The sequence below is a fragment of the Gambusia affinis genome, linkage group LG11, assembly GCF_019740435.1.
Source record: "Gambusia affinis linkage group LG11, SWU_Gaff_1.0, whole genome shotgun sequence".
NCBI lineage: Eukaryota > Metazoa > Chordata > Actinopteri > Cyprinodontiformes > Poeciliidae > Gambusia > Gambusia affinis.
In genome coordinates, this window is record NC_057878.1 from 5,663,111 (window position 1) to 5,690,809 (window position 27,699).

Genomic DNA, 27,699 nt, shown 5'->3' on the forward strand with positions numbered 1-27,699 from the left:
TTAGGGTTGACTGAAAAATGGCCGTTAGGGCACTAATGGTGGCATTTGGGTGCAGTTTTAACACCTTCTGGCTCATTTGGCATGAATCTTTTTATGTCTTAATGGAAATGCTTGTTTGTTACTTAGAAACCTTATTTGTATTTTATTAGGAGCTCAGTCATAAAATTTGCTATTCCTGGTGGGAAAACCTGGTGGAAAAACTGCAAAATGAGGATTTGTGTTTTCCTAATGCTCACAGTGAAACAACTAGCTAACTATATATTACATTAATCAGGAAACTGTGATGTAAATGCTACAGCAATGACACCATAATAAAGTTATCTAAACATATGCATTGCTAAGTAGATTTAGCAAAGCATTAATGAACTATCTTTCATACTGTGTATAGAATATGGATTTTTAGAGCCCAGGAAAATAAAAAAAAAGAGAACAAAGTGACACATGAAAGAAACAACATATTATGTTGTTTCTTTTAAAATTTTGACGTAGGACATTAATCTATATACTTTGTAAGCAGAACTTTACAAAACTTACTTTATGTCTTCATGTCTAAACCCAAAAATATCTTTTTTTTTCAGATCTACCAATTAGTGTTTCTCCATCTTTAAGTAGAGTTGTGCACTGTCACCGTCATCCTGTTGCAGTTTTGGGTTCTTCCTACATATCTTAGAAGTAAAGCGTGGGTTTAGCAGGTATCCATAACATGTCTGCTTCCTGCTCCAGACTAATGATCGCGTCCTGGCCAAAGGCTTAAAACGGCCATTGACCTTTGGCCCTTCTGTGTCATACCTCGCCCAGATGTAGTTCTTTACCACCAGCAACTCTTCACAGGCATTCTTGAGATTGTTTCTCGTTTTCTCTTGTTCCCTGATTCCTCTGATTAGGCCCACTGGAGTTTTGACACCTTGATCCAATGGTAGACCAAACACAGAGCTGGCTTCAAGGACCAACTACTGATCTTGTCAGCCTTCAGGCCCCGAGGATGTTTGTGCAAAAACGCTGGGCACGGCTGGATAATTGGCTGCATATTTGGGAATCTGAATCTTCTCATAACCATAACACTGCAGTAAAACAAAGAATGATGCACATCATGCTCCTGATGTTTGCAGACAGGTGGGTATTCGAAAACAAGTGTGGAAATTAAATGATTGTTTGTGTCTGACTCACAGTTTAGGTTTTTTTGAGCCCCTTTTGTACTACTCAGAACTTATTGAAAAGTATATTTGGTACACGTAACCATTAAAAGTTGAATTCCAATGCAATCTGTAGTATGTACACATTTTATTGACTAAATTGGCAACGCAAAACAGCATAACTGACAAAAATATATAGATTTTTATACAGAAAAATACATCTCAGTGGCACTACTTGCACGTACACGGGTAAAATAAGCAGTTAATATTTAACCAATAAAATTTGTGTATGATTTTGTACACATTTCATCTGTGTAGATTTTAACCAAACTTTCTATGTAGAAATTAGGTGTGATTAACGGCTAAAATACACCAATTCATGAAATTCTAACCAGTTTTGAAAATCTCTCTCTCTCTCTCTCTATATATATATATATATATATATATATATATATATATATATATATATATATATATATATATATATATATATATATATAGAGAGAGAGAGAGAGAGAGAGAGAGATATAATGTATTCATAGAAGGATTTAATTTTTTTATATTTTTATTTAGGCATAACAAGCTTGGAACTTGCTCGTCTTGACTCCTGACTTGAGTGGAAAGACGTAGGACTTGTTATTTTTGAACCAATTCCTTGGTTCCACCTCTATTTTAAGAAAATATGCAGAATTTGAAATAACATTTTAAATTTAGTCTCACATAGGGAGGAATAAACTTCTTCACATAAGAAACACAGTTAGAATGTGTAGATTCGTGGCTAACCTTCCTGTTATTTCAGATAGTTAGCATGCTAGCAAGTTTGACGTTAGCATTGGCATTACTGCTAAACTGGTTAAAGCTGCATACAAACTTCAACAATATGGAAAGTTTCCAGCACCCTGACTTTCTTCTTAAAGTTTTTCAGTGTAGCTAAGGTGACATTTAATCACCATGTAACCCATATTGATTACCATATTATTAGCTGTTTATTTTTGGACACAACTCTGAACAAGAACTAGAATAATGGCCGACTGAGCCAACATCGTCAGCTCGATAGGAATCCAAAAGGTTTGGTAGGATTCGTTACTTAATAAATAATAATTAATTAATCCATTGTTAAGAATTATATAACATATATAACATATATAAATTAAAAAATTTTAAGAATTCCATGTTACTTTTTAATACTTTTAAAACTTCTGCTTTGTTTCTTTTTGGTATGTTTTCTGCAGTAAATGTGATGAATGCAGTACATGGACCTTCTGTCAGTGGACTTTTATCGCAGTACGGATTAAGTTAAGTGCTTTCTCACACAGGAAATTGCATGTCTGTCAGGGAGGCTGAGGGTCAGCATCCTCTTCGTAAATCACAGCTGTAATTGTGAGCGAGCAGCAAGTCGACGTTAAATAAAACAGCTTCGCTCCTCTCTAGGCTCAGCGTTCGCTTCAGCTAAATTTAACTTCTGCAAACAGCAAAGAAAAAAAGAAGGTGTTAATGCTTTTGCGCAAATTGAACTTTTTTGACCTTCCAGGTGAGGTCATTATTCCTCCAAATATTACAACTAATCCACCTCCATAACCGTGGTGTGCTGGATTAATAACGCAGATTAGCCCTCCGCAGACGGCCGCATGCCTATCCGTCGAGCGACTGTAAATCCTGCCGCTGAGAGTCCTTATTAAAGAGGTTTTAGAGAAGAAGAAGAAAAGAAAAAGAAAATGTGCGCCGTCAAAGTCGGCCCAAATTTTGTATTTATTTTCTGTGTTTAATTGGACAAATGAAAAACATACCAGCCCAGCAGCATAGTGGCATTATTGTTCTCAGAGAATAAACACAGAGGGGTCCTTGGTGGACTATAAAACTCCTGGACAAACAGCTCTCTCAAACCACGGTATAGAATGTCTGTTTATGACTTGTAATATGAAGTGCAGAGCCCTAAAATCACTAATTACATCAGCTACGTCGATTTGTTGGGTCAACTCTTAAAGGGAGCATTAGCGTATGCGTGAGTGAGTGTGTGTCTGTGTGTGCACCAGCGTGCGCTCGTCGGGAAGCCTAATATATTTTGTGGCCCCTTTGACTGTCTCCTGCCTCAGTGAATATTTTGGTCCTTTGTAAAGAGAGAAAAAGATAAAAACAGATCCATTTGCTCGGTTTTAGCTTTACTTCTGTGAGCATTTCAGGATTACGAGCGTGCTGGGTGTGTTATTCTCATGTTCACAAGGTGTGTGTGTATCAACAGGCAGAGGGCCAATATTGAGGAGTTGGGGAAATGGCCTCCATTCCCCCGACGTCTACAGTCTGGTTAAAACACGGTTCACTCTTCCGTTTCGGATGACCTGCCTGACATGAGCTATGAGGACTTCCTAAACCAACAGAAACATGGACACCAAGTCAAACAGGAGTTAATAAAATAAAAAAGTTTTACTGATTGATTAACTGCTGTGGTTGTAATAGTTAAGTATTTGATCAGTTTTACTGGAGGACCACAACCAGCCAGACCTGTTTTCAACATCTTCCATTAGCGCTGGAACAACTAATCGTGATTAATCGATAATTGAAATAATTGTCAGTAATTGAGTTTACAGACTCCAAACAGGCCATTTGCTGAAATTAAACAACGTATTTGGAGAAGTAATTCAGCCAAAACTGTCCAGAAGACTGTCCTGTAAGTAGATCGATCCATCCATCCATCCATTTTCTAAACACCCTTCGTTCCTAATGGGGTCAGGAGGGTTGCTGGTGCCAATCTCCAGCTGCGTTCTGGGCGAGAGGCGGGTTCACCCTGGACAGGTCGCCAGTCTGTCACAGGGCAACACAGAGACACACAACCATTCACACACACACTTGGGGAGAATTTAGAGAAACCAATTAATCTGACAGTCATGTTTTTGGACTGTGGGAGGAAGCCGGAGAACCCGGAGAGAACCCACCATGCACATGGAGAACATGCAAACTCCATGCAGAAAGACCCCGGGCTGGGAATCGAACCCAGGACCTTCTTGCTGCAAGGCAACAGCTCTACCAACTGCGCCACTGTGCAGCCCTGTAAGTAGGTCTTTAGGCAGAAGTCCTCAAGTAACAAAGTCTTGGCTTCACCTGGTTCAGATTTACCAAAGGAACAATACTGCTGCTGTTGTTGTATTTTAGCCGATAAAATGTTTGGTTTCTGAACTAAAAAAAAAGGAAATTGAATTATTTATTTGCATCTTTTAATGTATTTCCAACACGGCATGAAAAAACGCTTAAGTGGTTTAATGAAAAAAAATCTGCAGAATGTTCCAATATTTTTATCCGATTAATCGATTCGTCAGAATAATTGATAAGATTAATCAATTACTAAAATAATCACTAGCAGCAGCCCTATCCTGCACTATGTTCTGTATAGTGCGGCTGGCTGACCTCTAACCCAGAAGCTGCTGCAGTCTCTCTCTTCTGATCGTATGATCATGTTCGCTTACTTCAGCGTTCAGGAAGACGCCAAGATGAAACGAGGCAAACGTGGAAGGACCATGTTCCACTAAAGTATAGCTGATAAAGAGGAAAATGTACAAGCTAAATGCACACCTGCAGACACACTGTAACACATGAAGAAGCCAACACAACTGAGGACAGCAGGAGGATGGAAAACCACTGAGGATGCAGTGAAAGAGAACATTCATGGCTGTGAGCTCCTATGTGGCTCCGTTGGCCACGGCTGCACGCCCCGTCACCTCATCAGTCAGCGGCCGGCCTGGACGTCCAGCAGCCACCGCCCGTTTCCCCCTTGCTCCGCTCCACGTTACGTTGCAGCGCCTCATCAAGAGCGAGCTGCCACCTCATATCTCAGCTCAGGTACGTCCTCACTCGCCAGCGCTGGACACAGATTTTATACGAGGCCTGTCGCCGGGGGCGACTGATGACCTGGCTGGAGGCCGGGGGGGAAGCCGTTCCACCTGAAGTCATCACAAGCTGCGTTTCCATTACAATATTCTGCTAATTGTGGTGTTAACGTTAAATAAGACATGGAATTAAAATCACACCTGAATAAGCCTGTTCATAAAAAAAAAATTATGTTAGCAACCAATGTAAATAATTACATGAAATATTCATAATAGTTCAGCCATGGCGCTAACACTCACCATCTATCAGCCATTGGAGGAGACGTTGTTGTGACAAGCGCCTTATACTTTGGAGCGGCATTTTGGGGATGTTGTAATCGACCATTTAATGTTAGACCTGAGGATTCATCACATTCCAATGACACACAACTTTTTATGAATTGTGTGATGCTGGTGGAGCCAGGTGTCCAAATACAAACTACAAAACACAAAAAAGACCACTTCCTGTCGTCTTCTTCCGCACTTTTGCCAGTAGTAACATCCTGCTGTTGGTCACGTGACTTGTGTGGTTTGAAAGAAAAGTGTTTCCATTCCAGGTTTGTGAAATACATCTATTTCCTTACACCCAAAAATCCACCTTATCCGACTGCAAAAGATGAGGGTTTTCCCCTGAAATTGCAGTGTTTCCATTAAGAAAATTTATTTCACAATTTTCAGCTTGCAAAATTTCATGGCTAATGGAGACACACCAATTGACTCTCATACACACTTGGGAAACATATCTGTGGAAAACGTTTTAATTAATCCTATGTTTAGATTGGATAAGATGGAGTAAAATATAAGGATTTATTCTTATTTGATGCTCCAGCACGACGTGTGCACTGTTTTCAAAATAATAACACACAGAAAAACACTTTTTCATGCCACAGTCTTTGAAAGATGGGGAAAGAATGGAATAAAGTATGAAATGAAATTCTCCTAGCTACTCTCCAAGGTGTTTGTGTTTATTCCTCAATATTTAGCCATATTTTCATGCTTTACAGGACCAACAACACACAGTGCCTACAAAGCATTCATTCCCTTCAAGCAGCAACTTCAGTGTTGTTTTTGAGGGATTTCATGTTAAAATTATTATTTGCTTTAAATGGGTTTTAATTGCTTTGAACTATTATTATGATAAATAAAGCTGCAGGCCCGGTTCAGTATATCTATACAATATTTGGAACAATATCTATTTTCAAAATAGCTGAATCTCAGGCAGATTGATGAAAAGTATCTGCATGGTTAATTCTGGCCGCTGCTTCGTAAAAGGCTTCGTATGTATTTTTCAGGCACATAGTGCCATTTTAGAGCGCCATCAATATTGCTTTCAGTTGTTAGAAATATGCTATATATAACAAACATATGAAGCTTGACTTTGTAAGTTGATGCTTTGTAATTGGACTCCGTCTCTTTAAGAAGCTCCTACTCTTTCTGACACTCCGCACGTCATCACAACAATGCTCGTTCATTTTCACATCTACAGTCGTTCTTTGGCGCATTGGACTGAGATGTAGCTCCTATGATGAGCTCAGCAGTTCCACCAGGTCGCTGCTAATTGCTGCTGCCGCTAGTTTGAAGGAGCTGAGTGGTGAAGGTGCTCTGTGAGGCGGAAGCTGAGCTGGAGACAGAAACTCCAAGCAGGAGCTTTGTGGATCTAGGTGGCTAAATGGTTGCCGTTGGAGATTCAAGGGTTTCTCAAACATGTGTGAAAGAATCAAAGAAACTCACGTTTTGGATGAGAGAATAACATCATAGCATGAAGGAAAATCTCAAAAAATTGGACTTTAACTGAGTTTGAGGTAACAACTGGGCCAGGGCGGCGCTCCTGAGAGAACCGCCACTGACAGGCGATCAGATAACAGCAGGAAGATACGTTTCTGTTATCAGTTAATTCAGCAACCGGACAATCTTCTGACGCAGGGTTGTGTTTGTGATCTTTCACATTTCTCTTTTATCTCCCAGGACATTTTTCCGCCGATTTCTTTTCTTTCTTTTTTTTTTTTTTTTGTACGTTTTGCAGATTTGTATTTATTTATTTTTTACTTATCCAATACAGCTTTATTTTCAGACGACATACGCAACATGTAGGATATAAAATGGCTGCTCGCGGTGTATGAATGCCAGATATTTCCAAGTCATGCTGTTTAAGAGTCGCTGCTCAAACCTTTGAGCCGGGAGCAGAGCTGCTGTAAAAGGAGGCCACTCGCTGCCGCCAGCATCTATTTCAACTATAGCTCACAGACATTTATAGCTCGTATCACATTCACTCACAATACATCTCACAGAGCTAGTCAGCATATACGAGCTACCCATAAGTATTATGTATATGCGGACCGTAACACCGGCTGATCCCCTGTCCATCTTAATGTGAAGCGATTAAAGCGTTTAAAATAACACATATTTTTAGAAAAGGGGGATTACATGTTCTAAACTATAACTCTCACCTCCAGGTCTTGGAAGAGAATGAGATCGGTTACACAGGAAGTGATGTGTGCTGCATGTTTGTCTTGAGTTAAAAAAAAAAACCCAACAACCCAGCAGGATGACTGATGATGCCGCAATAACAAAGAGATATTATCTGGAAAACGAAATCAAATCCAGGTAACAGTCGTCCTTATGGGTGAAAGTGAAGCTCTTGGGTGCAAATGTTTCCTCCTCTGGCCTCGTAAATCTGCACCACCCAGGGCTGAGGCCTGCAGCAGGTGACAGGGGCTGTGGGGGAAGAGCAAGGCTGCCACCTAGTGGTTGAAAGGCAGGTTGAAAACGTATTTGCTAGTGTAGTCGATCAGGTTTTGCTTACAGGCTGCATGTTGCTGTAGCTGGTAAATGTTTGGCTTTAAAGCATTCTCTGTGATAAAAATGTAGAATAAACATAAAAGCATAATATGAACAAAGGCCAAGAAAACTGGAGTAAATCTAAAGTCTAGTTTAAGAAGCACAGATTTCAATTATTTAGAGGAAGAAGAACTGAGCCAGCCTGGCTCTATGTGAAAAAGCAATTGGCCTCAAGACTAATAATAACTGGATGGTGGACAAAATTGTCATCAAGCATTTGCAGCTATAATTGACTTATTTAAGATGGTTTACATCTAACCTTTTGGCTCAGGCACTCCAAAACCTACATTTTGTTTTAATTTGTATTACTAGACATTTAGAGGTGTGGCATTCTGGGTAAATAGAACTGAAACAAACTCATGAGTCAAGCGCTAGCAGGAGAAATTGCTTATGGTCTTTTACCAAAGACAAAAGAGAAATCTTAGAACCCCTCAAATCTGACGCCACTCCATTTTTGTGTACTCTTTGTAAAGAAGGAAGTGTCTGGTGTCTTCTTCAGAGGTTTTTGTGTCGTTTCCTTCAGTGGATTTTGGTGAGGCGCCATCGCAGGTGAGGAGGGGAACGATTCTTTCAAGGGTTTGGTTTCTTTGACAGTGTGCGGTGTGAAAGAGAACCGTGCCTTTTGAAAATGGAACAAATGTCACAACTTTAGTCCCAATCGAACCGAGTTTACTAAACATCGAGCTTCAAGAAAAATTGAAAGATAAAACCTCTGACCATTTACTGTTCATTACCATCAGAAAACCCCCTTTGAAGTGCTTAAATAGTCATTTTTTAATTAGACAGTAGATATTACTGGTCACATTTGAAGAGTTGATGTTTTTCTTCACAGTCCTTTTAATAGAGTGAATAGAATATGGACATAGTTGTATGCTTTTAATTTTAGTGGAGAAAATCATTTAATGCTTAAAGACAATCAAGAGCAACATTCAAAGAGGAATCCAGTGAGTTCATCAGAATTAGTGCATGAAGTGGCTGAAATTTGCTCCGTTTGCTTCGTCCTGAATCTCTCTAAACTCTCAAAGTCCTTCTTTGAGTTGTGACAGGTGTCTCTTGACCCGGAGAGCCGGTCGTTTGAGAACAAACGGCCTGCAGTCACCTCTGTGGCTTGTTGTTGGGTTAAATGTTGCCCTGAATAAAAACGTTGGCCTACATTACGATGCGGACCGCTGCTCTTCACCTCGTATTCAGCCGTTTTAAGCTCTGTTTACGACGACAAATATAAGCCAAAGCTGTGCGCTGACTCAAAGTGAGGGTCACCGGGCGTTTTCCTGAAGAATTTTTAATTTTGCTAGGTGTGATGTTTACAGCTTCATCATTAAATCCAGCCTAATAAAGAGCTGCTGCCCACATTTCTGTTTTACAGCCCTTTAAAATGCAGAGTTAATTTGGTTTTTTGTTGGCAGTGACATTAAAATATGAACACGGGGCGTTTTTAAAGGCCTCCATTTCATTGTTCGTTCAGTGCCCCGCGGTCAAGAATTAAACACACGGCGAAGGATGAAGTTTCTGATGTGGCGCCTGAATCCTTGTTGAAGGTCTGCCGTCGGGCTTTGCAGGAACATTTCCGTCCAGCACCTCCAGCAGGCCTCACTGTCATAAATCCACAGTCTCCCTCCCCAGGACTGGGTGGGAACAACCAGGAACGTCGACAGCTTCCCAAACTGCTGCCCCATCCCAGACCGTCTCTTGGCTCGGGACCTGAACGCCCCCCTTTAGGCTCGTGAAGCGGAACCAGCCTAAATCAAACGTGTCCTCTGTGCGTGGCGATCACGGACGCAGCGCGGCTTTAAACGTGACATGAATCTAAGAAAAACCTGACCGCACATTACTGCGTTTTATAGCGGCCGCAGTATGCACACGGATGGCTCGCTCAGCCACACAGGATTTATTTGTTACAAATGAAGCTGTGTGAGAAAACTTCAGACTCTGTTTATTTGGGGAATAAAGCATGTCACTGCTTACCACTGAGATACATCCTGTCGGGGTTTCACAACATATAAAAGTAATCCACCTGGTCCAGGTCGGAATTAAAGCGGGGAGGAAATGAGGGGGAGGAAGTTTTTACTCAAAACATCAAGAATATGTCATACATTCAGCCACTGAACAACTTTTTATTTTATTTTATTTTTATTTTTTGAAAAAGCAGTATGAGAGACGAGATTCTTTTAATTGGGATTGTGTGGGGAAAATGTAATTGGCTTTCTGCATAAATCATGAAACATCTGTTTTTGGGACTCTTATTTCCCCCTTAACTCCACATTATACTTTGAAAGAAATTCACTGTCCAAATGTGAAAGATTCAATTGTTAAAAAAAAGAAACAAACGTCATGCAGCCACAGAGGTAGCTTATACTTATACTTATTTCATTTCTAATAAGTATAAATGTAATACTTACATTTACTAGCAACACTGAATGTTCTCTTTGCCCTCTCCCTGTATGTTACGTTTATCCTGTATGGAAAAGATTTGATTTAAATTCCAGTCAATATAATTCAACTATACCAAATATCATTTTTAAAGGGTATGTGCTTCTAGTTTTATTACATTTATAGCCTGGCTCGATTTTGATTATAAAGAATTGTGTTCACTCGTATCATTTTCGTGATGAAATCAAAATTCTTTGCATGGTCAAAAAAGATTTTACAAGATTCATGCAGTGCCTACCCCTATTTTTTTTATGCATTAAGTATTCATTAATACAGTTTTTCTTGAAATTTTCATGGCACCCCTGGACTGCTGGCGCCCTTATCTAGAAATCCAGGTGTGCCAAAAAGGGTCAAGAAAAAAAATAAAAAGCAACTTTAGCTATTTTTTTTTAAAACGTATGGGTAGTAATACAATTTTCTAATATAAACGATTATAAAATAATTTACCTACACAGCAAAAAATATTAAAAAGAACATTTAAATTAATATTAATGACAGTTTGCTTATTTCCTCATCGGTCAATTAATGGTTGGTTCCAAGCAAAAGAAGAATATAAATAATGATAAAATAATTCTGGATGGGAGCTGAAACACTTCAGTCCTCGGTAACTGGTTATTATGAGAAAAAAGTGACAGCCTATTTGGGAGACTTTTTTGCACGTCGACGGGCCTTAGTAAAAGCAGAATATAAACGATCTAAAAGTACACTGGCCTCTGAAGGATTTGAAGAGGAAGCAACTGTGAGCCATTTGATTGCAAAAACTGATAAAGCCTCCAGAGCAAGGCGGAGCAGTGAGACTCTCAAGGGTAAAAGAGATTTTTCATCTACAGACCTTAGCTTAACTGACACACAGGGACTCAGTGAAGAGCAGAAAAAGGAACTCAAAGAATCCAAAACCTTCTTTCAAAAGCTGAAAGATATTTTTGAGCGCTTAAGAAAGAAAAGGTTTCTTAAAAGAACCTCGCAGACTAAGAAGAAACACTTAGACGAAGATATTGACAGTAAAAGTGATGAATCAACTTCTCGGTCAGGTACCCTGGCTGAATCTTCAACAGCATCAGCTGCTTCCGTAGAAGTCTTTGAAGAGCCTTTCAAGGAGGGTAAGAAAAAGAATCGTAAGTCAGCGGAGACTGAAGCACTTTACACTGATCTTCAAGAGAAGTCCACTGACATATGTAGCTGTAGACACAAAGAGTCGGCAGATGAAACCAAATCACAGAAGGATTCTTCTTACTCCGATTCCATCGAACATGAGCAGCCATCTCTTGGAACGACATCTGAGTTTGGGTTATCTGGCCATACAAAGCTGTCCCCTGAAGAATCTATAGCTGGCACAGAGACTGACATTATCGATGAAGAGGGTTCCTCAGAAGATCAGGAGTCTGAAGTCGAAGATTCCAAAACCATCTTTAAAAGGGTGAAATCTGCAATAAATGGTTTAACACAACGCAAGTCACGCAAGAAGACCCAAAAAACCGATGATGATTTCCACACCTCCAGTGAAAGTAAGGGTAAGGAATCTCCCTCAACATCAATTACTTCCACTGATATCTACTCTGTCTTTGCAGAGCCAATTACTGAGGGTGGTAAGGAGGAAGGTATGTCAGAGGAGAGTGCAGCACTATCTGCTGATGCATCTTCTAAACCTTTTTCCAAATTAAAAGAACGTCTTAAAAAGAAATCCGATTTGACTACAAAAACTGAGGCAATAGCCGGGGTAGAAGCATTAGAGAGTTTTTCTGAATCTGAAGAATCTGAAGAAGATGAAGAATCTGAAGAACATGAAGAATCTGAGGATGAGCTTGTTGCAACAACATTGAGACGTAAAACCTTCAGGAAAGTAAGTGTGTCACGAGGCAGTTTTTCAGACCAGTCTGAACGCAGAAATTCCAAAACCTTCTTGGAAAAGGTGAAATCTGCTATTGAAGGCTTGACGAAAAAAAAGAAGCGTAGAAAGCCCCAACAGACTGGAGAGAAGCACTTAAATGAGGATAGTGTTGGTGAAAAGCGTAAGCGTGATGATTCTCAGGCATCTCTTCAGTCATATTCCGGGGCATCGTCGAAAACATCTTCTGAGCTGACTGGCACAGAAACCTGCTCTGTCTTTGTAAAGCCAATCACTGACGGTGAAAAGGATGAAGGTAGGTCTGAGAAGACTGAAGAACGTCTCTCTGAGGTATATCCTAAACCTTTTCCCAAATTAACAGAAAGTCTTGAAGAGGAATCCACTCTCACCGATTTGATTCCAAAAATTGAGTTAACATGTAAACCCACATCAGAGATAGAACCATTAGAGACTCATTCTGAATCCAAAGAACCTGTGGATAAATCTGTTGTAACAACATTGGGGAGTCAAACTGAGGTTGGAAAAGAGGAATATAAATCTGAGAAGACTGAAGCACATCCCTCTGAGGAATATCGTAAACCTTTTTCTAAATCAATAGAAAGTCTTGTAGGGGAATCCATCGTCACCGATTTGATTCGAAATATTGAGTCCACATATAAAGCAACAGGACAGATAGGACCATTAGAGACTCACTACGAACCCAAAGAACCTGTGGATAAACCTGTCATAACAACATTGGGGAGTCAAACTGAGGTTGGAAAAGAGGAATATAAATCAGAGGAGACTGAGACATGTCCCTCTGAGGCATATCCTAAACCTTCTTCCAAATCAATGGAAAGTCTTGAAGGGGAATCCACTGTCACCGATTTGATTCCAAAGATTGAGTCCACCTATAAAACCACAGGACAGATAGAACCGTTAGAGACTCATTACGAACCCAAAGAACCTGTGGATAAACTTGTTGTAACGACGTTGAGGAGTCAGACTGAGGTTGGAAAAGAGGAATATAAATCAGAGAAGACTGAAACACGTTCCTCTGAGGCATTTCCTAAACCCTTTTCCAAATTAACAGAAAGTGTTGAAGTGGAATCCACTGTCACGGATTTGATTATAAAAGTTGAGTCAACATATGAAACCACAGAACAGATAGAGCCATTAGAGACTCAACCTGAATCCAAAAAAATTGTACATAAAGATATTGGAACAACGTCGAGGAGACAGACTCTGAAGAAAGCATCTGTGTCACCAGGCAGCTTTTCATCATCAGCAGTCGTTAACCTCAAAGAGAAACAGAAACCCAATGAAGACCAAGAGTCTGAACGCAAAATATACCATACGTTCTATGAAAAGCTAAAATCTGCGTTTAAGATCATAACAAAACCAAAATTACAACAAAAGACCCAACAGAGTGGAGAGAAGCATTTAGATAAGCATAGAGTTGGCAAAAGCAGTGAATGCGATGTTTCTAAGCCGTCTTTTCAGACTGGTTCCAGGGCAAAGTCTCCAACACCATTGGCTGTTTCCACCAAAATCTCCTATGCCTATGTAGAGCAGATCACTGAGGGTGGAAAAGAGAAACGCCAGTCAGTGAAGACTGAAACACGTCTCTCTGACGCTTCTCCTAAACCATTTTCCAAATTAACAGGAGGTCATGAAAAGAAATCAATTGTTAATGATTTGATTGCAACATGTGAAACCACAGCACAGGAAAAAGCTTCAGGGACTCATTCCAAATCAGAACCTGAGGATAAACCTGTTGTAGCGACGTTGAGCCGTGAGACTCCCCATAAATCAGTGAAGATCAAAATACTGGATGAACAGGCATCTGAACATTTGACCCATCCACGTGTCGAAGAGCCAAATGAACCTTCAGCAGTTACAACAGAATCGGACTTTAGTTCAAAGAGTGAGACACAAAACGAAGAGGAGATCCAGCGAGGCATTGCATATGTGAGGAAGGTGGCAAGGTGCATGTCTTCAATAGACTCCTCTGAATTCACTCACACTGCATGTGACCTGATAGTATCCAAAATCCAAGATCTAAATCTGGACTCATCTGATCAGAGAGACAATAAATGGGGATCAAACAAGACCAAAACACACACCAACATCAAAGACCTGAAATCAGAGCAGGCCCAGGCAGTGGGTAAGTCAGAGTTTTCTTCCACATCCTCAAGCGAGCATACTGATGAGAAGCATATTCAAATAAAGTTGGATGTTCAGAAAAAATTAGCATCGATACCGTCAGAGCATCTGGCTGACTTAAAACGATCGGTTATTGCTACCATTATGGGGGTCTTTGATTTCATCGCCAAAAACCCTACAGAATACATTCCAGATGCAGCAAAAATAGACACCATAACAAACACACTCATTACTAGTGTAGAATGCATCTTTGGAGGCCCAGAAATGCAATCTACAGGTTCCACAGGTGGAGCAGCAAAATATCCTGAATTGGCCATTCCCAGTGAAACCAGTTCCACCAAAAGCTGTTGCTCCAGATGCAAAGAGGAAGGTGTGAAATTTTCTTTTCTATTTAAAAAATATTGGAATCTTTGGTTTAAGAAGAAAAATAAGGTCACGCCAGTGCAGAAACATCAGTCATCACAGCAACGTCACCCTGGCAGTCACGCTGATTAAACCTTCGAATTTCATGTGCCACACTAACAAATGTCAACATCAGTCTCTTAAACCTTTTAATAATTTACAGCTCACACTTAAAAACACAAAGCACACAAAAACCAAAAATAAAAACCATTAAAAAAACATCTAAAAAAAAATAAAAATAAAAATAAATCAACCATTACCCATACACCCCAAACCCCAACCAGCTACACCCTCATGCCACACACTGCCATCACCCTCATGCCCTGTGGGTTTTCTCCGGGTTCTCCGGCTTCCCTTCACCCTCCAAAAGTATGCATGTTATGTTAATTAAGCACTCTAATTTAAACTCTGTCTAAACAATTAAGTTCTTGTTTTTGCTATTTACTTTGTTACCCTGTAAGAAGAGAAGTATGAGTTACAATTATGTTTTTCTTTAATTGTTTTTCGTTGGCTGCAAAACAAATTGTCCCTTGGGGACAGTGAGGTCTGGTTTTTGTTTTTATTTCCTTTTCTTTGCTCTCTCCTTTTGTATTCTTTTCTTTTGTTTTCTTTATTGGCCAAGATCAAGATAGCTATACATTAAAATCCGAGACCTTATGTGAGTTACCGCTTAATTTTCTCATTCTCTATTTTTTATATCATAATTTATACACAAATCACAATTGTAATTAAAGCTTTCTTTTTGTTTTTTGTTTTTAAATCATAATAAAATTTTATTAGTAGGCTAAAGCATCTGTTTGAATGTTACAAAATACAGAAGCAGCTAATTAAACAAAATAACCACAACAAGCTTATTGCATCAGAATTCAAGTAAATTTTTATTGGACAACACAGAGCGTTTACAAATTCAGCAATAATTGTGACTAACATGTCAAGTTTATTTGTACAGAACAAATAACTTGACATGTTATTTGTGCTTCACAAGTTATTTGTCAAGTTATTTGACATGTTTGTCAAATAACTTGACAAATAGACAATAGGCTTATTATTATCAATAATAACATTATGAAAAGACATAATGTTAATAAGCTACAGTAATAAGCTTATTGATAAGCGTATCAAAGTGCTTATCATAAAACCATAGGATAGTAAGCAATTATAAAACAAGACATAAACAGTACATTTTGTCAAATGCCATTATCAAAATCACCCAACAAAAAGACATCAGATATATTGATCAATCTTCCAGTTATTATGAATCAAAGGCATCTCTAAACAAGTGGGTTTCTAGCCTCGGTTTGAAGGAACTCAGTGTTTCAGCAATTTTTGTAGGTTTTTTTTTTTTCTTTTCAAATGAGAGGACCATAAAACATGAATGCTGCTTCTCCAGGTTTGCTCCTGGCGTTGCAGAGCAGGGCAGAACCAGAATACCAGAGTGGTCTGGAAGGTTGACGCAAGAATAACCGAACAGCTGAGACACTGAGTTCCTTTAAAATCTGGACTAAAAACCCACCTCTTTAGAGTTGCTTTTGTACCATAGTTAATGACACATTAAACAATATTTTGATGTGTAAATGATGGCACTTGAAAAAAAGTTTCAATTGTTGATTTGTCTTTTTATAATGTAAAGCACTTTGAGCTGCCTTGTTGTCAAAATGTGCAACACAAATAAAATTTTATTGAATCTGCGGCTTTTGATTGACAATAGTGGCAGGTCTATAATGTATTGTGGTGCTAAGTGGTTCAAGTGATGGCTGCACTGTATGGTTCAGTTTTTTAAAGTCTATTCTCTGAGCTACAGGGAGCCAGTGGAGGGACTGGAGAACTGGGGTTATGTGCTCTATCTTCCGGGTTTTAGTGAGAAAACCAGCAGCATTCTGGATTAGCAGCAGCGGTAGGGTTAATTTTTCTATGAAGACACTGTTGGAGTAATCACTGTGACTAAAGGACAACACATCAATTAGTTTCTCTAGATCTTGCTGCGACATTAGTCCTTTATATCTAGAGGTGATCCTCAGGTGATAAAAGGCCGACTTTGTAACTGTCTATATGTGTCTCTGAAGGTTCAGGTCTGAGTTCTTAACTGCACTCAGACTTCAGGCCTGATCAGTGGTTTCTTAGTGTAACAGCTAAAGCTGTATATTTATTCTAGATGGTTCCTCTTCAGGTCCAAAGATAACAACTTCAGTTCTGTCTCTGTTCAGCTGGAGAAAGTTATGGCACATCCACTCTTTGATTTATTATAAGCTTTGGTTCAGTGCTGAGATGGGCTCACACTCTAGCATAGAAGAACTGTAGCAAACATGTTGTAGGTGTGGAGTAATAAACTTTCTTCCCTATTTAAACAACTAATATTTCTTGTTAGGTTTAAAAAAATTAGAGGGATTTATGAGGCAATTATGTTAAGTCATATGTAGCGACATTTACAGAGTGAAGCTACCTACTGGTGGACAGCCACTGACTGCAAACTCATCATACCAGATAGCAGTAACCTTAAAACCCCAGCAGGTGGCAGGAGAAAGTTACTTTTCCTGGTGGCAATAAACTGCAGTAGTTGTGTGGTTTTTAACAAATAATTCAGAACTCTCGTTTTTCAGACGTACTACAGCTTTCCCAAGCATGTCGTAGCTAGTTTGAGTCTTTATGATTATTTAATCAGTGCAGGACCTGAAAGCCACCATAGAGCTGCTTGAAGACGACACTGAGTAATTGTGTTACCTCCTTAACAGGAGCAGATCCCTTCCTGCAGATTGGAAATGTGAGTTATTTCCTAATGATTGTGAAAAGTGGCTAGAGCTGAAAATTAAAGGTCAGTGCAGGCTCACACACACTTCTGCACAGCTATCTTTGCGGGGACTTTCCATTGACTTCCATTCATTTCTACAGCCTAAACCTTACCCTTATCCTTATCCTAACTCTAACCATTACATACCTAACCCTAACCCTAACCAAAACTCAATTCACACTTTTGTCCTAAATCTGACCCCTGACCCAAAAACAGCGTTCAGGCTTCGGTCCCTACAAGGAGCAGTGGGTCCCCACAATGTAGTATATGTCAGGAAAATGGTCACCACGAGGTATTAGAAACAAACACGCGCACACGCACATGCACACACACACACACACACACACACCAACTTTGTCTTATTCCCATTAGATGGAGACAGGTGTGGATTTGAGATGATGGAATGGCTTAAAGAGTGGCTTTGTCACACTCCCCTTTTTCTGTTTCTGTATTTTTTTTCTTTCCAGTGACTTAATTTAAAAGGACGTAAATCTGCAGACACACAAAGGTACACACACACACACACACACACCGCAGAAGCTTTTGTTGAACCTCATAAAACACCATTGAGCTCTAAAGTATTGTACCTTGCAATTGAGTGAGTCAGAGATTGTGATGCAATGTATTCTCACAGCTGAGACATGCCTCTTCTTCTGTTTAATCTTTAATCTTTAGAGCCTTTTATGTTTTCGTGGTTTGCCTGTTCACATTATCCAGACATAGAGAGAGCTCCTGAAAGTTTGGATGCTGTCAGCAGCTAAGTTGCCCGATAAGAATGAAAACCAACATGTTACAAGGAAACATCTGTAGTATTCTCATTGTAAATGAAAAATGTCACCTGTTTGTACTTTTTTAAAGTTAAATTGTCTCAAAAGTAGGTAAACCGTCACATGATGATCAGATCTTTGCCAGCATGGTGCGATGACAGTCTCTCAGTTTTCTGCCTCTACGGTGCAAAAATCAACAAATTCCCTGAAAACAAAAGGTTTTGGAAATATGGAAATCTACCAGGAAACATCTCTGTCTTTCTTATGAATCAGACTGTATGTCATAATTCTCTAAAGCTGCAAAGTGACCCCAAAATAAATAGATTTTGCTTAGTTTTGAGATGTCTCTGACATAAATCTGAATAACACAACTTAATTGTAAAACGGGAACAGCAACCCGATGTGTTTAAAAGAAGAAAACAAAAACTCACTCTGATGACAGCGATGTAGGTCACATACTTCAGCATCATGTCACTTCTAATCCAGTGTTGTGACAGCGACTGACATCCCTCTCCAAGAGGCACTTCATCTCTGGGATGCAAAAGGGACTGCGCCGACTTCCGTCTTTGTCACGTATATGCAAACACACTGTCACACACACTGTCTGATGAAGGTCACCTGAAACGCCGCCTGGAAAAGCTGGTCTAAGAATATGAGCGGTCTCAAGGCTTGCAGAAGACTTGAGGCTGGGGCGGAGGTTCACCTTCAGGTGTGACAAAAGGAAGTCTGTATTTTCAGAGTGCAAAGTTTAGTTTTTTTCAAAATTAAGAAAATAAATAAATAAATCCCAAATACAGTGATGTTTATAACAAATATCACTGTCACCTGACAAGGTGATTTTTCCATAGCCCTTGAAAAGTTTAAGCGCTATTGAAACTACTGCAAGACACTGTATTAAAAAAAAAGCTGTTTTTTTTAACAATAAAGCTTCACACACAGTGACTGCAGGTCATTCAGGTCAAACACTGTGTAATCAGATTACAAACAAAGAGGCCAGGCCACGGTCGTGACAGTAATGTGGTTAAAGAGCTCTAAATGGAGCTAACCAGCTCCCTCTGGAAACAAGAGCAGTTGGTAAAAGCCAATAAAGCCTATTTTTATGAAGTTACCGGAGTGTAAGTTCGCTGGAACCCTGCTGATGGAGTAACAAAACGAGCTTAGTTTCCTAATTGGAGATCAAGTGTTTTTAAAAGGCGGTGATCAGTAAGGATGAGCTGGGTTACACATAAGACAAGCTAGCAAAGGAACAGCAACTCATTTCAGTTTTGAGGAGAGTTTTTCTTTTAGTTTTCTCTTTTTCTGATCTTCCAGTTAGGGTTGATTGTGCCGATATGTCCTTTGAAAATACCGGCACTTACAATTTCTGCTCTCATAATTTCAAAAACAGTTGTTTGACAATGAATGGCTTCACCCAGCTTCTAACATAAAGTAAAAAAAAGAGTTTTTGTGTTATAAATATATTCTGAAAAACAGCCAGTTGATAAATAACCCTCCTATCGTATGTAAACTTATGAGGACTATGGGAATACTTTAAACACAATTTCTGTTATTTTACATTGTGTCGTCATTATAGTTTATGCATGTAAGGAGTAGGTTAAACAACCCAAAATTTACATTTTGGAAGACAATCTCATACCTACTTCATCTACATCTGTTCCATCACCACTATGTAGTGAAAAAGAAATCACACTGGTGGGATTTTAAAAAAAAGGGTTTGAAAATATCATCATTGAAAAGACAAGTGGAAAATTACTTATAGAGGCAATCGAGAACAAAATCAGCTGCAGTCAGCCCAAGAGTTTGTTTCCTTCATGTCTACTTTCCCAATCAAACTTTAAAAATGACTAATTCAGACTTGATATGGATGATTGACAGTATATAATTTCTCAGAAAACATCAGGACCTTTTGTGTAAATCCTGATTAATAAAATGAAATACTTTCTTGTACCTCAAAATAACCATATTTTTAAAAAGCTAAATTTGAGAAACACTGCTAATATTTTTAGTCAGATTGGAGAAGGGATATAAAACACCAAACCTTGAGGACAGGCGTCCGACACACCTGAATCAGATTTAATTCAAGTGTGCTGAATTAAAACCACATCTAAACGATGGAGGACACCCTTGGGAATTTGAGTTTAAGACGCCTGATTAGAGGAATGAGTTTAACTCACACATTTTAGGATGCCTGGCCCAAACACTGTGAGGTCTTCCTGTATGGTTGCTTCAAAGAGGGTTGCAACTAAAATAGTCAATTGCAGAACTGCTTTTGTTGGCGCAAATTTGTGTCAATTTGTATGACAAAATGCTTTGGGAACGTTTGTTTGTGCCAGTCCTTTGGCATTGTTGGATCTTTAAATCTTCTCAGGAGTAAACAAGAGTCAACGCTGGTGAGCAGCTGACTGATAGGTCAGTACATCGTGAAACAGCTGTAAACATGTTAGAAATCTGACAAACGGCAGACCTTTGGGGGAAACTCGGAAATGTTACTGAATGGTAAACTACAAGATCCACTGTTTTGGACAAGTTGGTTTCTCGTCGAACTCTGGTGCAAAGAAAATCATCGATCAGAGGATGAAGTCCGTTTCACGATCAGAAGACAGCAGTAGAGGGGAATTAGTTTTAATTGGACTGGAAATCAAAACGGACGGCGTTGGGGTAATGAGCACCTAATCAGCTCGACTAATCGATGAGCCACAGATCAAACGGGTATTGATCAGGGACACACAAGACACATGGCATGTTTGTGTTACTGAGTCATAGAGAGATTATTAGCCTTCCTCCTGAACCCACTGGAGGAAACATTTATCCCCACAGGAAAGTATTTGTTCGTTACACCGCCAGACAGCTAGAAAATAGAAGTACAAGTGCAATCTTGAGTTATGTACTTTTACTGCCTGCTTTGAGTAAACACTGTGAATCTCTTTCACAATTAAAAATTTATGAGCTTCCTTCAAGGGTCTGAAAAGTTGATGCTAAAGTTTGAGTCCGCTCAACCCGGAGCTGTGGAGGTGAACTGAACTCTGGTTACTCCTACTGCTTGTTGCAAAGCATGTGACGCACTTCTCTACTGCATACGCTGTTTCAGTCTGGTTTTTTCAGTTCATATAAATTATCTATACTTGTTGGATTAGGGAGAGATTTTTTTTTGTCAAATGAAGCTGCTAAAATATGTAAACGGTCATAAACTTCCTGGAGGCATGGAGGTGCGCTTAATTTCTGAACATTGTACTTCAATGCTGCGAGAAACAAATTTTAATTAGTTTTGATAAAAGAAACTCAGCTCAATTGGAATGAACTTGTATTCGAAGGCATGGTTTATACCGATTGATCATCAGGTTCATTCTGGGTACTAGGAAGACTCAGGAAGAGACAATTACTGCATTTGTTTGTTTTTATGTTCAGTACAGAAGAACAACTTCTGTGTTTTTATAGGGATATTTTACAACTCTTCGCCTATTCTGAATAAAACCTGGTGCATGAAAATACACGTCATGATCAAATTGATTCACTTTGTGCACATAAAGAAATGATGCACAATTGGATTTAATCCAAATTCATTCCAATCCTATCAAGACATTTTACACATACAAAATAAAAACGGGTACAGTTTTGCAAAATCTAGATGGGCAAGCTAAGAGATGCCCCCCAAAATACATACAGGTGTAATTGCAACAACGGGGATTCTACAAGCCACTACCTCTGGGTTTAAAAGCAAATTTATGCCGTACTTTTCAGATTTTTCTTTGTAAAAAAAAAAAAAATCCTAATTTTTGGATAAGCACTACCTTTGACTTCGGTCTGTCTCATAACGTTTCAATAAAACGTGCCGATGTTTGTAGGATGACAAAACCGCGAAAACTTCTTTAGAAATATTCACGCACTGCTTCGATGAGAAGCATCAATGCTCTCAGTCCCTCTCCTCTTAACGGAGTCGGAGTCCGCGCATCGCACCGTTAACTGGATGGTTGCAGCAGAGTTCCCTCGCAGCGATATATGCAGCTGTCAGCACTGGAGCGTGGGATTAAAGCCTCAGACACACACTTCTTGTGCACCAGAGCCAGGGGTCAGAGTAGATCTTGGCTGAGCTCTGACAGGCAGACTCCCACAGGTGCAAGACTTTAGTCAGAGGGGAAAAACTGTCAGATTTCACCATCTTTAGACTGCAGAGTTAAGAGTTGATCACAGTTGGTTCCTTTGCACTTCTGGACCACAGCATCTCTTTGTCTTTGGTATACTTTTGTGGTATTTTCTCTGCTTAGCCTTCCTATTTATCACAAAGAGGACACTGTGTTTTATTTTTTTTCTCTCTCTCTCTCTCTCTCTCTCTCTCTCTCTCTCTCTCTCTCTTTGCTGCGTTGTTGTGTCTGTGGTGGGTGAAATGTGTGATAAATCATTCACAGTCCAGAAATCCATCCCTCTGTCTGTGATGAATAAAGATGCGTTGATGTGAAGGACACCCTCCCATCCCTCACTGCCGTCTCTCAGAAGCTCGTCTCTGACTTGGAAACTGTCGGCCTTTTTGTGACCGCTCAGCTCTTTCTGAACACGGACAGAGGTTTATCGGATCTCAGCGGCGATATTAAGGCACAGAGTGTGACTCGTTGTGGTAGCCCCTCGCTACAAACCTCTAATTCACTCCTGGCGGGGTTGTCCTGTAAATCCTGTTATCCCCATCCGGTGGTGAAGTTGAGGACTGGCTGATGAACTCAGCGGACCGATGTAGCCAAACTCAGCACAATACTGCTGTCACTGTCGTTGTCAGCGGGGATCACAGGTTGGTGCGTAGTGATGGCAATGCGGCGCTACAATTGGGTGTTATCAGTTCAAAAAGAAAGCAAAAGATTACCTATCATCAAACAGAAGTTGTGAAAATAGGCAGTTCCTTCTCTCTATCCATTAACAATAAATAACTCAAACTAAATGCTGTCACACACAGACAAAACGTCTATGTTGTTTTTGTAGTTGCTACTCAAATCATGGTTAATGTCTTCCTGTTGATGGCTGCTGTCATGTCAGATTTCAAACTTGCTTACTGTAAATTGGGTGTTTATCAGTTAATTTCAGATTGTTCAAATAATATGACACACTTAAATACCACGCTGCATTTCAAAATCCAATATTTCTTTTACTCCTGTGAGGTTAAAATCAATAAACGTAATGAGACTGGTATGATTTAAGCTAATTACAAGTGATGCTAATGATAGCAGGTATTTTACACTCAGAGTAGTTTGGGAATGACTGATGACTGATGTTGACATGTTGGTCAACAAGCCAAAAAGACTTGCACCGACCCTCATCTGGTATTCTTTTTTTCCTCCAAAAGTTTCAGTTTTGCTTATACTCTCCAACTTCCAAATCTTTTTTGGATTGCTTGGAACAAGTTAGACTTGATTTCTCTACATTTTCTTTTTAACGTGTCCTGACAGCTTAGGCAGGTATGGTAGGCCTGGTTGTCTTCTATATTTAGATGAGTAGTGGTGTTCCTTCTTGGCCCTCCAGGGTTTAGTATGTGCTGCACTGTAAAAACTGAAACTACCAAGTCTTCCTGCAGGTCTTTTGCATTCCCTCGAAGGTTTTTGATCCCCTGTCTCCCCGGTAATCCAGTGGCAACGGTTGATTTTCTGCCAACAGGTGGCATAGCCGCTGTTTCTTTAACTTTAAACCTTCAAACAACATTTCCGTCTATGCATCAGGGAACATTCAGGACCTTTGGTGTCTGTTTTTATATCCCATGACTTAGGACGGGTATCTTCACTTTTATCCATTTTCCATCATGTTATGTGGCATTGCCAGGTATTTGAGGTGTTCCATTTTATGTTCACCTGATGCAACCAAATGCTTTTATGAAGAGAACACTGTTGTAAAGGTTGGATAACTTTTAAACTGCAGTTCCCTTTGGAGGAAAAGTTTAATTTAAAACCCGCCCACAGTTCTAGGACAATTCCAACGGATCCTGCGTCAGCTTTTTATCCATGTTTCCCCCCGCGGTTTTGGGAACTGACGGACTGATAGGACACTCCCCCATTGCGTCCCTATTGTCCGACCGTGACATCTGCCTCCCTCTTCTGCGGAGTTCGAGCTGGGACTGCGAGAGGGTTTAACATTTAACCCCGCCTTTGTGAGCTCTGTTTATAGCAAACACAAGTTTGAATTTTGCCAGTAAAGTTCATTTGCAGTGTGGGTTGAATAATCTCAAGGCGCTACTTTTGCAGCAGAGCTTCAGATAGTTTTAATTGCTCATTTTGCTCCGTTATCAGTGAAAATTGCTGCAGGAGCTCTTAGACTGTGAAATGGTTTGGTTTGCGTAATCTTTTCTGTACACAAATGTAGCCATTTGTGCTACACTGGCTGCATTTTCCCATCACTCTCCTCAAGCTCTATACACTTGATTTTGCTTCCGGTTATCTGTTATCTAAAGTATATATACTTAAGTTGAATGGGTGGTTTTAAAGTTTATGTGGTTCTTTATTTCCCCCCCCAACAGACTGAGAAAGTGGTAGTTAAGTGCTCTGAGACGTAGTGCAGCGGAACAAAACACGGTCACCTTCGTTGGTGTGAGAGTCTGTGGTTCAACAAGGTTTGTGGCCCAGACCCAAGTCGCAACACATGTCAGCCAGCTAGAGAAGTGTCATTGCTGAGGTTTGCTGACAAATTACAGCCTTCTTTAGTGGCGAAAGCCAAGCTCCTGGCTGGGTTTGTGCTCTTGGCCAGGGTGAACGGAAAACTGCTGGGTGAGAGGTGGAAATGCTCCTGAAGACAATGGTGAGGCCCGACACTTCCCTTATTGCCAAAAGAAAATTCCCATGATAGAATAGGGGTCAATACAATGCCTTGGAAAAGTACTTACACTTTTTGAATGTTTTTTTCATGAAAAAATTATTATTTCCAACATTTCCAATGAGGAAAATTCAGAAAACTAAGACGTGTATTTGTCATCCAATTGACAACAGATTATTTCACCTTAGCTGAAAATCTCTGCAGCTCCTCCAGAGTATCGCATGACAAAGCCTCTCACAATAATCAATAAATCAATTAATCGCCTGATAAGTTAAGACAAACTCTAATAATTTCCATTTTGATGATTTATCATTTTTCTCTTTCTACCAAAAACTGGATGATAAAAGTCTTCAGTCTGGAGTTTGGTCTCGACTAAACCTTTTCTTGAAGGATAATTTTATTTACTCAGACTTCATAATTCATTTTATTAGTTGTTTCTTTTGTTCTGTTGATTTATTTATAATTAAAATGTCTATCAGTGCCAGTGTTACGTGTTCATTAGAATTTAAATTTTTATTGATCTTTGAGAATGTGTTTTTGCATTATTTAGCCATTATGGTCATTATATTACTGGCAAATTACCTCAAAACAACAATATAATCATTTATCGCGATACCTTCTGGGAAGATTAATCGTTCAGAAATATTAGTTATTGTGACAGGCCTACCTATGACTCTTGGTTGCTTGTTTGGTTAATCCTAGTCATAAATTTGTCCTATAAATTGGGCCCCTGTAGTGGTATGTTTCCCCTTTAAATCGGTTGATGATGCATTTTTCTTACCAACAATTGCATTTAACATACATTTCAAAGATGGATTTATGCACAATTATTATTATATTAATTAATTGCTCATTGCACATTTAAACCTGGAGTAAGTGTTTTTTTTTATAAACAATAGTGTTTTATAGATATATATTTAATTAATTTATTTTTTGTTAGAACTGTCACTATGTTGTGACACGAGACTGATAATCTGTGAAAACTTCAAGCTTCTCCGCCTCCTTGCTGTGGTCTCACCGTCATCTGCAGAAACACAACGCTCCCCATCAAAAACCACCAATCACAGCCAGGAGGAGGGACTTAGCGCTCTCAATCATCCTTGTGTACGAACTGCTCAGTGTACTGTATGTGCTGTATGCAAAATGAATTTCGATTTCACATCTGCTTGACAACAACAAAAAAATTGATAAAAAATAAAAGAAATAAATGAATGCTGACATTTAGTGAATAAACTTGTTATAGGTGAAAAGGGGAACTAAATACGAATGCATGTAAAACTTTTTTAGATTTTTATTTGTAAGAACTCAAAACATGGCTCCCTTTCCTTCCATTTTATCTTGTTTTCTGTTAGGTTATAGCACTTTAAATACCCCCCCCCCACACTCCTCAAAAAGAAAATACATTGAAAGGTTTTTAAGGGTTTGTACAAAATGTAAAAAATAAATAAAGAAGAAATTCAGTGGGGTGACTGCTATGCAAGACTATTCCTGTCCTGGCTGCTCAACCCACGCTACATTTGATTAAACAAACTGAATTTGCAAAGTTTTGTCAATTTGAAATACAAAACCTTTCCAGCGTATCGATCCAGAATGTTCAGTTTGTAGGCTGAATGCATATAGCTTAATTACATTACTTTCCCCAGCCGTTTCAATTTTTTTTTATTTATTTTTTTTACCAATAAGGCGACTTTCTATTTGTTAGGGATTGTACAATCGGAAAATGAAGCTCGTTAGTAAAAACATTTTTGCGCTAGGCCTACTATCGTATTGATGAAGATGTTGGTGTGCGGAGCTCAACAGACGAAGTAAAGAAACAAAGTAACCAGCATGTACTCTCTTTCCCTTTTAAGACCCCCGTAGTGCTTAAGAGGCTATCGATGAGCCTCGTGATCCCTACAAAGACGTTTGTCTTACGGTTCGCCGTTTTGAGGGATTCAGAGAATACAGGAAATCTATTTAAATGCAACGCGGCAATCAACCGCAGGGTTGCTGCTGACGCCGAGCCTCCTGCACAAGACGAACGAACCACTAAAGACGAATTAATCTGTTTTGTTTGTTTGCTCAGCTTTATGTGTGATACAATCTATAGCGTGATGCAATTTTGTCTCGACTTGGAGCAACAGTTTGGAAACAGCAATCACCCAAAAATCAGCGTTTTGAAACGATTTTATGTATGGAAGGAAAACAACCATCCATTCATAAAAGTTTGTAAATGTTTTCAGATTTCAACTGACTAAACAGATCCTGGTCACGGGTGACTTGTCAGGTCATGGGAAATTACAACAGATTTGTTTTTAGAGAGGAAATAAAACCCCAGGACGTGTTGGTTTAATTCGCATGTTTGTTTATGCAAATCTTTTTTTCTAGACCAGAGTCATGTCTACAACTCTGCCCGAACTTCTAACCATCTGGACAGACGGAGGTTTAAAGAGGAGCGGCAAAAGCAAAGGAGTTGGATTAGCGGTGCTTGCCAACAACTGATGATGTCATCCAGGACATGCTAACGTTGTCATGCCAGGAAATTCAACTCTCGTCAGTCTGTTTAACAGCAACAGTCTTCAGTCAGAGGCCTCTTCAGATTCGCTGCTACCAGAGATTTTACCTGCCAGAACGACTCTTTAAAGATGATATGAGTTAAATTTAACTTCCCTGTGGTATAAACAAAGTATTTTTGAATTGAATTGAATCTGAACATCATTTTTAGATGCATCCAGGG

General features: G+C 39.5%; 1 protein-coding gene across 1 annotated transcript; it reads left to right on the forward strand.

The window, feature by feature from the left end:
• Window positions 1-4,790: 4,790 nt before the first annotated feature.
• Window positions 4,791-16,734, forward strand: LOC122840261 (histone acetyltransferase KAT6B-like). The gene is made up of 4 exons (XM_044132531.1): window positions 4,791-4,964; window positions 11,112-12,399; window positions 12,466-14,619; window positions 16,715-16,734. The coding sequence occupies exons 1-4, from the start codon at window positions 4,791-4,793 to the stop codon at window positions 16,732-16,734; spliced, it is 3,636 nt and encodes a 1,211-aa protein (XP_043988466.1).
• The last annotated feature ends 10,965 nt before the right edge of the window (window positions 16,735-27,699 follow it).

Bases quoted from the DNA above. Each gene is read 5' to 3' on its own strand.
- LOC122840261 (XM_044132531.1), top strand. From the start codon at position 4,791: ATGGCTGTGAGCTCCTATGTGGCTCCGTTGGCCACGGCTGCACGCCCC. The intron at 4,965-11,111 runs GTACGTCCTCAC...ACTGACACACAG, and splicing joins CACCTCATATCTCAGCTCAG to GGACTCAGTGAAGAGCAGAA. The intron at 14,620-16,714 runs GTGTGAAATTTT...GTGTCTCTGAAG, and splicing joins CTCCAGATGCAAAGAGGAAG to GTTCAGGTCTGAGTTCTTAA.